This window comes from Chlorocebus sabaeus, chromosome 12, assembly GCF_047675955.1.
Source record: "Chlorocebus sabaeus isolate Y175 chromosome 12, mChlSab1.0.hap1, whole genome shotgun sequence".
Classification (NCBI taxonomy): Eukaryota; Metazoa; Chordata; class Mammalia; order Primates; family Cercopithecidae; genus Chlorocebus; species Chlorocebus sabaeus.
The window spans coordinates 21,536,250-21,549,153 of NC_132915.1; the positions used below are offsets into that span (position 1 = coordinate 21,536,250).

Sequence of the window (12,904 nt, forward strand, 5' to 3'; positions counted from 1 at the left end):
GTCAACTGTGACATGGTTTATTTAACATTGTTTCTCTAATGTAATTTTGCCACATTAATTCTAAAGGGGCTATAAATTGAATCAATTCTGATTTTGTTAAAGTCTTTGAAAACAGTATTACATTCTTTGAGCCAAATGCTTATCTTATAGTAAACAAATAGGGAGCATTTTGAAATTCAATATTTGCTACATTTTTTGATTAGCTTGCAGAAATAATGGATGCAATCAATACTTGGACTCCCTGAGCAAAACGTATTTATTTCCTCTGTGAAAATCTTAGATACTTGGGCTTATCTATTGCTGCCTGATCTCTTTGATGGTCTTGCTGCTGCCACCCTGATCCAACACTCTCCTGGACCACTTCAATCTTCCAGTCATGCCTCTTCATCTCTCACCCCACATACAGTTACTATTTACATAGCAGTGATCTTTTAAAATTGTATAAGGTCAGGCCACAATTCTGTTTAAAGTCTTTCACGGCTTCCTATAACAGAACACAATTCACACGCCCGCCATCATTTAGAAAGCCCTGTGAGCTGGCCCCCGCCTTCCCCTCCAACACATCTCCCTTTGCCCTCTTTCTGTTCCAACTTGCTCTCAACACCTACATTAGTATTGTGTTCTGGAAATACACCTAAATCTTTCCCTACCTGGGGTTCTTTGCTCTTTCTGTTTCTTCTGCATATAACAGTTCTTCATATGATTAGCTTGTTATCATTTATGTCTCTGTTCAAATATCACCTCCTCAAAGAAGATGTTCTGTCTTCCCTAAGGCAGCTGTGCTTTCCCTCAGCAGAAATCAGTTTAGTTTCATTCCTATACTTACCCTCAGCTGAAATAGTCTTGGTTGTTTCTACCTTGTTTCCTATTTTGTTGCTAGAATGTGGGAACTTTAATGTATCACATATAAGATGCAGATATCTTTTTCACCCCTTTATCTAGAGTATATAGAAAGTGGGAGTTGGCTAAGCTTAATATCATGAATAAATAAATTCCAATCCCTACATTTTTGTAGATGATAAACCCCAATAGGCCAGAATGACTTTAGGCTGCTGCGTAGGTTTTCAGCTAGCTAAACGAAGGAATTATTTTATCAGTCATTTATTTCTTCATTCCTTAAGTAATTAAGCCAATAAATCACTTTTTTATTTCTTTGTTGTACCCTATAGTCTAATATTGTATTGTTTTTATTCAATTATTTTCTTTATCTTTGACAATGTATGTGACACAAAAATACAAATGATAATACTATCAAAGAATATAAAATATCCTGTCGCTTGATGCCTCACAAAAAAGATTTATTTAACCTGGAAAAGAGAAATACACTGCTTAAAACATTAAATTATATATCAATAGATATTTAGAGGAACATCCTTTGGGAAAATACAAACAAAATTCAGGACTACAAACACGAATAACTAGACTGAATTTGTATATCCAGAGGCTATCTCACTGAAATTGAAGATATGCCTTTAAAGGCAAGTGAAATTGAAGCTTTGTACAGACATAGGAAGAACAAAATAAATGACACTACATAGCTCAGGAAGGCTATGTTGACTTGCATCATCATCATATTATTATTATTACTATTATTTTATCGAGACAGAGTCTTACTCTGTTGCCCAGGCTGGAGTGCAGTGGCGCGATCCTGGCTCACTGCAACCTCCACTCCCTGGGTTCAAGTGATTCTCCTGCCTCAGCCTCTTAAGTAGCTGCAATTACAGGCACCCACCACCACACCCGGCTAATTTTTGTATGTTTAGTAGATATGGGATTTTGCCATGGTGGCCAGGCTGGTCTCGAACTCCTGAACTCAGGTGATCCGCCCTCCTTAGCCTCCCAAAGTGTTGGGATTACAGGCATGAGCCACCACACTCGGCCTGCATCATATTATTTTTAATCTACCCCAACAGGTAACTTAATGGAATTATCAGGAACTAGGCAGTGTGGAAATGGTATAGGAGAGAAGGATGATGGACTGAGGACAAATTTAAATAGTTTTGTAGGAGGACATGATCTTTTCTCTGAAAAATAAAATGCATTTATTATATTTCAGGTATTATACTAGTTGTTTTATATGCATTATCATCTCATTTTGCATTTATAACATCTGTTAGTTAGCATAACATCACTATTAGTGCCCTACCTTAGATAAGAAAATGGAAGCAGAGAGGTAATTTGATCTATATAAGCTTAGAGAGAAGTAAATGGCAAATATTGGACTCAATCCTAGCCTAACCCAAAAGCCTATTTGTATTAAATACATGAAAACACTATCGTGTTGACCTCATCACATTTAAATGCATCACCACGGTTTTTCCATATTTAGATGTGCAATGCTATGAGCCAAAAAACAATTTGTTCTTATTGATAGTTATTTCTTTTGTTACTACCTCAACTCTAAAAGCAAATGGTTTAAAACTGAATTCCTTTTTTTCCCTAAGTAAAACCTTGGAAGGTCTTCAGTGGAATATTGAATTAATTATGATATCTCTATATTCTAAAAATTTTGAAACAAATAAAATAAATGAGTTCTATTCTTAAGGGCTGCCCGAGAAAGATGCGTAGGATAGACCATTAGGTGCAAGTAGTAACGTGCAGAGGTATATAATCCCTGTTTGCACGTTAATATGCACAAGAGTATGGAAACATGTAGCCTATACTCTTAACAGTGGTTACCCAGTTGGGTGTGGAAATCCATTATTAAGTTCATCTTTACACTCATTTTTGTATAATCTGTTACAATAAGCATAGGTTACTTTCATAATTAATAATGAATATAAAGTAAATTTCCTCCAAATTATTTCTAAATATCTTCCTATGTGTTTGAATAATTTTCTCAGATGATTTTGTTTCTAATCTTAACCTCCTTTTACTCTTCTTTTAACAAAGCACCACATTTTTAATTTTTTACACACTAAGCTTCCAGTTAAGATTTCCATCGAATGAAAGACTCCCCAGCAAAAATAAATTTGAAAATTGTTGGTTTATGTGTTCTGCTTCAGTGAGATGCCTACTAGTCTGTTAGTAAAACCAGCTATTGAATATGGGGCATTCTTTATATATACATGCGCATTCATGAGGTTATGTGTATTACTAATTTTAGTATTTTCAGATTAATGAGAAAGTCCAGATTGCTCTTTATTATAAGAGCCATATACATACAGTTTTCTGATTAAATATGAACAGTGCTTGGTTTACTTAATTTGAAAGATCATTCTACTGAAAACATAGAGATCACAGCAATTTGTAGTCTGTGGCTTCAGCAATGAAATCACCAGATTACACAGAATATATTCATTTGCTGTTAAGGCACCTTGAAAGAAAACTTCTAGACAATGAGTTAAAACATTATCCTATGATTTAAAAGACTCTAATATAGAGAGCTGAAAATTGACAAAGAGCTAAAAAAGTGAATGTTTTAACCAACCGTGAACTATCTTTCAGCTAGGAAGTACCTACAAAATAAGTATGTAATTTTCTCCTCCAGTCTATTTCAGAATAACTAGAAGACAGCTTAGCTCAGTCTTCTATTAAAACTCTAACAAAAATCCCACAAAGATGTGGGCAAATCATTATTTTTACTCCAGCTGCAACATTACATTAATCAACAATGCATTCCACTGTAAATATCTGAGCTGGATATTTAACAACCCTGTGGTTAGCATCATTTGTAGTTAATTAAATTTGATTCAACAATTTTATTGAATACTCACTAGAATTCAATGCACTGTCTAGGTTTTGCAAAGCCCATGAAGATGTATAGAGCACAAGGGCGGCTCTCTAGGAACTCGCAATTTAGTATGGAAGACATACCCAGAACTAACTCTGATATAAAGCACAATATGAGAGGAACTGTATGTAACAGTAGTAAGAATATAAAGCACAGGTAGGGTCTGTTTATAGTTAATTCTAGTTTGGGCAGTGAGAAGGCTTCTGGGAAGAGGTAAACATTTTTTAGCTGGGGCTTGATGGTCAAACAGGATTTGGGCTTACAGTGGGAGGACTTGGGAATGGGGCAGGAGAACTATGTAGGAAGAACAAGGAAAACATTCTGTGCTGTTGGATAGGAGTGGAGCATGTCTACATTATAAGGAGTAAAACAGAGGAGGAAGAAAAGGGAGGTTAGGGCCAGATCAATAATGGCCTTAAATGAACAAGACTAACGGTATGCTTTAAATCACCCAAAGGTCCATTCATGAAAAAGAAAAAGACATTACTTCCAGTGGAGCTCTCCTCCTTTCATGATTACAAAGATTAGTATCCTTATTTTAAAAAATTAATTTAAATAAGACAGGATTTCTTAAGATCTGTAATTTGAAATAGACATTTTATTACATTAGATTATATGGTTAGTTTTTTGGGGGAGAGTGGTTAATCAATTTTTTGGTGTAATTAAGGAAAAGAACGATGCATTAAGCTACTTGGTTGTAGAGATCAGGAGCTGGAACACAAATAATATTGTCCTGGGACAGAGGTGGGAGAAACTAGAGAAAGTACTAAAAAAAGGGAGATGCCCCAAGGGGCATCACTATGCAATCTATTCACACTACCTGGAGAGTGTTAAATTACCTTCCCTCAATTTCACAGTCCTAAGAATGTATTTCTCCAAATGCAAGATTAACGTATTAATATATTTTCTTTGAAAGAATTTAAGCACTCTAATGTACCTCTGTTCTCTTCAGAAGAAACTCTCTAGCTCTTAGTTCACTGGCAGAACAGAAATAACTCACAATCCCAAATGTTCACCACCTCTTTCCATTAGCCTACCTGCTGGCTCAGCCTAAGAGCTCCATCCAATTCTCTAGACTGCAGCCGGAAACCCATAGATTCTTCATATGAGAATCATCACCCATCCACACAGTATAAGCCTCCATGCTTTTAAAACCTACCATTCTAACGCCGTTTTCAAAGGCTTGCCGGGTGAGGGGGGCTGGTCCGTCCACAGTCTTGCCATCATCATCCGGGCCCCAGCTGGCGCTGTAAATGTGCACGTGCTGGGGGTTGAAGCTAACTGATTTTGCTTCAACCATGTCCGTGACATCTCCGTCCAGCATTCGCACTCCTTCAACACAGAAAGGAGAACTAGTTCATTACAGGGCTTCACTACACAACACTCCAAAAACATAGTTGCAGGATTCTCGCGGGGGAAGAATACATTTTTAATCAACACTTAAGTGAGCATATCTTCCCCTAGCAAAAGGATAATGTATACTTTGCAGGCAGTATCTTGGGCAGAAAGGATGCCACATTGCATATAAAAGAGCAAAACTTAAAAATGTTTTTTAATCCATCATTTTCTTTTTCTAAGGTTCCATTCCTTATAACAGCTGCCACAGTCTCTCCCTTCGCATCCCTCTCTTGAGTGAGTACTTGACAAAGAGATCTTCAAGCAATCTATCTTCCTTAAACTCTTTATTGAATAACTTGTGTTCTTAATTGATATAAAACATTCTATCTAACCTTAGCAGTCATATACTATTTGGAAAGCTGCCAAGGTAGGATGGTCTCATGTCTTCCATATTTAATATTAGCCTCTAATCATAAGATTGATGTGAACTTAATGTTTCTTTTTTTGCTAAGTTATTTATGTCAAATAATAAATGAGAATGATCTCTGTGGATGTAACAATTCAAATAATTCTCAAAGGGTTTTAGCCATGTTTAGTTATTAATCTTCATTTAAGCATATTTCTATCAAACAGATACGAATTTATTATTAACCCTACTTTGCAAAAAGAGACACTGAGATACTCAGAAATAAATCCTATGCCAAATGTCAGGCTTTCCTTTTTCCTTTTATTTTGGAGGCTCATAAAAACAACCACAACCAAGCATCTAATTGTTAAGTAAACATATCTCTCCTTCAGCTTAAATTAAATACCATCACTGAAACACTGTATCATTTAAAAATTACATTTTTACAGGCCAAATTTAATCCTTAGGAAAACCTTGTCATCAGTAGGATTTTAAGTTTTTATTGGTTATCAACAAACGGGGATTAAATAATAAAACCCCAAACCAAGTAGCTTTAGACAGAGTTATGTGAGTTGAGGTGGGAATACTGGTAGAAATAAAAATATTATTGAAGTAACTATATCTTCTTTGTGCATTAGAAAAAAGTTTAACTTTTAACTATAAAACTTGCAAACAAGGAAAAATAGAAAGAATGAAGAATGAACATGTATATACACATAGCCACTACTCAATAACTGTTAACATTTTGTCTCATTTCCTTAATCCAAAAATATAGATATTAGGTTGAACTATTTTAAATTCCATGACAGATATGACCCTTCATCCTTTAAAATTTCTTACAAAAAAGTAGCGAAATAGTTCCCATTGTCATCCAACATCTAGCCAATATTCCATTCCCCTCCATGTGTCTCTAAAGACATTTGGGTGTTAATGTCTTTTGACTGTCTTTCCTCGAGACTTTTGAATTTTTAATGGAGATGTGTGTTAACAGGAGAGGCAGAGAATGAAAGCTATGAACAAGTTCCATTACAAATTTTGGAATGAAAATTGGAAAGTTTTTCCATGGTTTGTTTTGTGTGAGTAAAAAACCCTACATAATGATCTCAATGTACTGCATCGTGAGTAACCACTGGCTTAATTTAATTTAAATATTCAAAAATCACCTGCATGTCTTTTAGCAAAGAAAGATGAACGACTCCATCCCTCTCTCTATTGAAAAGCATAAAATGAAACTATTTTATTGGTACAATGAGGTCTGAAATAAACACAGTAATTGCCCCAAATAAGCTCACTAGTGTTCTAAATGCCAACAGGAGAGTAGGACGTAACACTTGAATTCAGTTTCTATGTCATGCACAAAAAAATGCTTGTAAATCATACTTAGAGTGTGATGTTCATTTTCTAATAGAAATTTCACAAAAAAGATTTTTACTTTGTCAAGTTTAAAGATAAAAGGCTATTTTTTCCTCATTTAACTCCAAGCCTTCATGCCTTGGGTATGGGGGTTAAATTTATTATTCAGAATGTTCTTGTTTTAGAACATTTTTGATTTGTTGCCATACATTCCTTTTTTTTTTTTTTTAAATAAGGTTCTGTAAGCTAGGTCACTGGTTTATCTGTGAGTTCACAAGTTCATCCTCTCATTTTTTCAAAATTATTAAGATTTCTGAGTTTGTGCTGGAGAGTAATGATAAGAACCCAGAGCTGTGTGTCTGTGTACGCGAGAGACTATATCCTGGACCATGAGAAGGGCTGACCTAGCAGCCTCTGATCTAATTCTCTTGGGATGATGAGGGGCCTCCAGAACTCTCATCGTTCTTCAGGAAATGAAGAATTTTTTTCTTTGCCTCTTTTCTTTAGCTCTTTCATACGCGTTGTGCTTAATAAATAGCAGATGCTCCCCGCTAATTAATTACTGCTTAACAAACTATCGTACTCATAAGAATTCAGGGGGAGAAAAAGGAAAGAAAGAGGTCAAATGCACTGTGGACTGATATTCAAGGTAGTTTCAGAAAGCCTTTTCTTAGTTCTATTATTGTATACCTTAAATATTTCATGTTAGGGAAACTCTATATTCATATTCCTATCCCAGAAAGAATTGTCATTTTTATTTTTTAGTTCCAACACTATTTCCCACTTGAAAACAAATAGTGCATTGGAAACAAGGAGGTCAACCTGGTTCCAGGAGCTTCATTCATCTTATGACGCCCTTAGGAGACCCCTAGGGAATACCTTCAGGCATAATGATAAAATCATGATGATACATAGACTGTATTACAATATTTTCTTCCCATTTGTGTGTGGCTGTGGCACCGGGCTGTTTCTTACAAAGATGATTACAAATGGGAAAGTTAAGAGTTTGCTTTTATTAATGCTTAAATTTATACAGCTTTGGCTGGGTCCTTATAATAATTGAGTTTGTACATATACATGCCTGCATATAGATATAATCTGAATCATTCATAGAAATAGTATCACTATGTTATGGGACTACAAAAGGAGATTTTTGCCATCTATCATTTTAATTACAATTAAAAGGAACTTTTTAAAAGCCTAAGCCAAAGGAAAAAAACAAAAACAAAACCAGGATTTTCTTACTTTGAGAGAATTACAAAATGCTTCTTTCCATAGAGGTATTATGGCCTAATGTTTATATGATTAGTTCTTTCTGACCCAGGCACCAATTGTAGTATTTTGGTACAAATGTCAATGACCCCCATCTTCACTACTAGATAACATTTTTTCAAGTCTGTTTAAAAGAAAAGTGTTTACAATAGTTTAGGGTGACTGCTTCAGAAGTCTTTAACTAAATACATTTAACAGCACCTGCTAACATAGTCATGTTGGGGCCAGCAATAGTTGAACGCTATTATGTAAAGATATGCCCAATCGTTTAACCTCCATTTAAAAAGGATTCTGAAAGCCAGTCAACCAAAGAGCTAACTGGTGCATTTCTACATCCACGTAAGTTGGTTTCCCATACCTCCGATCTTGGCGTTGAAAGCAATTCCGACTGTGCAGTGCGAATTGTTTGCAGCGGCTGCCACTTCTCCAGCACAGCGAGTCCCGTGCCTGTAGGCAGAACACACACACTTTCTAAAGTAAGACAAGCACCGTTCTCACAAAGCCAACGCATCACTGCCACCACTCAGAGTGGTGAAGAATGTACCCAGCTGTGGTGTTTCTGGAACTTCCTTCCCAAGTAGCACTTTGTTTGTCCATGGCAAACTTCTAGCACTTAATTAGACCGTTTTGGATTATATTCTTGACATGTTTATTTTGGATATCTTGCTTTCCCAACCGGACAATCTCCTTAAAGGATAAAAGTTAGAAAAACTTCATTTCTATATCCCCCAAACATCTACTGATCCGCATAGTGGTCACTGGATATATGTGCTACCAGATGTTTGAAATGTGACTACTGCAACCTCATCTCAATTTTTTATTTAAGCTTAAGAACTAATACTCAAATCAATTATTAGAAAACTTAAGATGGGTATGAGAATCTGCTTTTTAAATTGTAAATTTAAATACAGATCAAGTATTTCCAATACAATTTACTAGCTGAAATGTGATGTGCTTTAAATAAACACTGGATTTCAAAGATTTTGTATGCAAAAATGAAAAGGTACAATATCTTATTAATCATTGTTTTATACCAGATACATGTTAAAATATTTTATTTAATAAAATATGTTATCCACACTTTTTTTACTTGTTCTCACCTTTTTACTTTTTAAAAGAAATGTGAATACTAGAAAATTAAAAAAATACATCTACCGAAAAAGCATTCTCTGTTATTTCTTGTCACAATAATTTTGTGCCTTGATCAGAGAAATCTTTTAGCTGAAAGAACTTCTAAGATCCTCTTTCAAGGATGGCAAAGAAGTTTTCAGTATAAAGTACAATTTGCTTAGAAACGGTGGCTTAAGACTGTGTGCTGAGAAGAATTCTAAAGTGTGACTGAGCCCAGAGAAAGAACACTAAGACTGACCTCTAACGTCTGCCATGCCTGCAGAAGGGGGATGTAAGAGTCATTACGGTTTATCTGTCATTGCTAATGAAGTTAAATGCCCATCCCTTCCCTCATTTTTAGAGAAGAGGGCATCTAGGACCAGAGATATGAAAAGGTATGTTGAGAGTAGCACAGTTAGCAAAACAGTGACTAAAACTCAAGTCCCCAAATCCATTTCAGTGCTTTTAATTTCACAGTACAGCTGCCTCAGACCACTACTCTCTGTGCAACTATAATCAAGTTACTGCTTACAACTGAAAGGTACACATACAAGTTTACAGAAAAGAGATATATATTGCTTTTTTCACTTAGTAATATTATGCATATCTTTCTATATAAATATTAATCTATATATTATCTTAATGGTTATTAATGTACTGCATAATTCCTTAAATGATATATATATATCTGTCAATATATACACACACCATAAGCTTTTTAACAAGTCCTCTTTTCCTGCAACTTTGCTCAGTTATTCACTAATATTAACAACAATATGAAGAACAATCTTGAGTACACATATCATTTTATGCCTTGGGACGAATTCTTAGAAGTAGAATTACTGGATCAAAGAGTAGAGAGTATGTTGTCAAATTGTTAACAGCACACAAAAGCAATATAACCAAAACTCATAAAAGTTGCAAGATCGAAACAATTACTACACAACGAAAACTATAAAAAACGGATCAAAGAAATTGAAGAGAACACAAGCAAATGAAAAGATGTTCCATGCTCCTGGACTGAAAGAATTAGTATTGTTAAAATGTTCATACTACCCAAAGCAATCTACAGATTCAATGCAATCCCTGTCAAAATACCAACAACATTCTTCACAGAAGTGGGAAAAAAAAAATCCTACAATTCATATGAAACCACAAAATATTCCAAATAGCCAAAACAATCCCAAGCAAAATAACAAAGCCGCAGACTTTAAAATATAGTAAAAGTTGTAGAAACCAAAACAGCATGGTACTAGCATGAACCAACAGAAGAGAATAGAGAACCCAGAAATAAATCTATGCATATACAGCCAACTCATTTCTGACACAGGTGTCAAGAGCATATACTGGGGAAAGAAGAGGCTCTTCCATAAAAAATGCTGGGAAATCTGGATATCCATATTTAAAAGAATGAAACTATTATGCCCCCTCCTCCACTCACCTCTCACCCTATATGGAAATCAAATTAAAATGTAAGACCTGAAACTATGAAACTACTAGAAGGAAATATTGAAGAAATGCTTTGGGACATTGGTCTGGGCAGAGATTTTTTTTGAGTAACACCTCAAAAGCTCAAGCAACAAAAGCAAAAATAGACACATGTGATTATACAAAGCTAAAAACCTTCCACAAAGCAAAGGAAGCAATTAACAGAGGGAAAAGACAACTCACACAACGAGAGAAAATACCGGCAAACTCTCTGACCAGGGATTAATAAACTGAATGTGTAAGTCACTCAATAGCAAAAAGCCAAGTGATCCAATTTTAAAATGGGCCAATGATTCGAATACACATTTCACAAAAGAAGACATATAATTGGACTACGGGTATGTGAAAAAAATGCTCAGCATCACTAATCATCTGGGAAATGAAAATTGGAGCCACAGTGAGATATCTTACCCTGGTTAAGGTGACTATTATCAAAAAGACAGAAAATAACAAATGCTGGCGAGAATGCAGTGAAAAGAGAACACTGCCGGTGGGAATGTAAATTAGTATAGCCACTAGAGAAAACAGTACGGTGGGTCCTGCAAAACCTAAACATAGATCTAGCTTATCATCCAGCAACCCCATGGCTGGGTATATATCCAAAATAAAGGAAGTCAGCCTATTGAAAAGATATCTGCACACTTATGTTTACTGCAGCACTATTCACAATAGCCAAGATAAGTGTCCATCAACAGGTGAATAAGAAAATGTGGTATATGTACACAATGGAATATTAGCCATAAAACAGAATGAAATCCTGGCCAGATGCAGCGGCTCATGCCTGTAATCCCAACACTTTGGGAGGCCAAGTCAGGAGGATTACTTGAGCCCAGGAGTTCAAAGCCAGGCTAGGCAAGATAGGGAGACTGCGTCTCTACAAAAATAAAAAAGAAATTAGCCAGTAGCCAGATGTGGTGGTGCACACCTGTTGTCCTAGAGACTCAGGAGGCTGAGGTCGGAGAATCACTTAAACCCAAGAGATCAAGGCTGCAGTGAACCATGATCATGCCACTGTACTCCAAGCTGGCTCACAGAGCAAGACCCTGTCTCAAAAAAAAAAAAAAAAAAAAAAAAAAAAATTAAATCCTGATATTCTCAGCATGGATGGAACCAGAGGTCATTATGTTAAGTGACATCAGCCAGGAGCAGAAAGACAAATATCGCATGCTCTCAAGCATACGTGAAAGCTAAAAAAGCTGATCATGAAGGTAGAGTAGAACGATGGTTAAGAGAGGCTGGGAAGGGTAGGACAGTGTGGGGGATGAGGAGGAGTTGGGGAATGGGTACAAAAATACAGTTAAAAAGAAGGAATAAGGTCTGGTGTTCAATAGCACAGTAGAATGATAATAGTTAATGATAACTTATTGTATATTTCAAAATAGCTAGAAGAGAAGATTTGGAAAATTACCTACAGAATGAAGATACATAAGGCAATGGATAATGTAGTTACCCTTATTTGATCATTATACATTGCATGCATATATTGAAATACCATATATAACCCATAAATATGTACAATGATTATGTATCAATCAAAATTTTTTAACAAGAAATTATTACTATAAAAAATTAAATTTTGTGCATGGCAAACAAAAAGGCCATAAGCCAAGCTGAATGACATATGGAGAAAATATCTGGATAAACCCCATGTACACACACCCCTGCATACGAGTTTTTCAATCTCTTTCATCCTTGACAATTCGACATGAAAACTGTTATCTCGTTGTTTCCCTCCTCCTGCCCCTTATATTTAATGTTGAACATTTTTCAAATATGTATTAGCTATTTCTATTTCTTGCTTTGTAAATAACCTCTTCATGCCCTTTGCCCAAATTTCTTAATTTCCTTCCTGTCCTATCTGTCACAAATGTTTCCAAATTTAATATTTGGAACATACAATCTTACTGATATCAATTTTGGATTGTCATAAACAATTTCATTTTTTTTTTTTTTTTTAAAGACACAGGCTCTTGCTCTACCACCCAGGCTGGAGTACAGTGGCTTGATCATAATTCACTGTAACCTCAAACTCCTGGGCTCAAGCAATTGTATCACCTCAGCCCCTTGAGTAGCCAGGACTACAGGTGTGCACCACCACAGCAGGCTAATTTTTAAACTTTTTTGTAGAGACAGGATCTCGCTATGTTATGCAGGTTAATCTCCAACTTCTGGCCTCAAGTGAATCTCACATCTTAGCCTCCCAA

At 35.6% G+C, this 12,904-nt stretch overlaps 1 protein-coding gene across 5 annotated transcripts in view; it reads right to left on the reverse strand.

Moving 5' to 3' along the window:
- PCSK5 (proprotein convertase subtilisin/kexin type 5) overlaps positions 1 to 12,904 on the reverse strand; it is a 462,318-nt gene that overhangs the window by 276,579 nt on the left and 172,835 nt on the right. For all 5 annotated transcript variants that reach the window (XM_037998500.2, XM_007969534.3, XM_007969533.3 and 2 more), the window contains exons 6-7: positions 8,461 to 8,549; positions 4,893 to 5,065 (exon numbers count right to left, since the gene is read on the reverse strand). In XM_037998500.2, the coding sequence (XP_037854428.2) occupies positions 4,893 to 5,065; positions 8,461 to 8,549 (262 nt within the window). The remainder of the gene's footprint in view (positions 1 to 4,892; positions 5,066 to 8,460; positions 8,550 to 12,904) is intronic.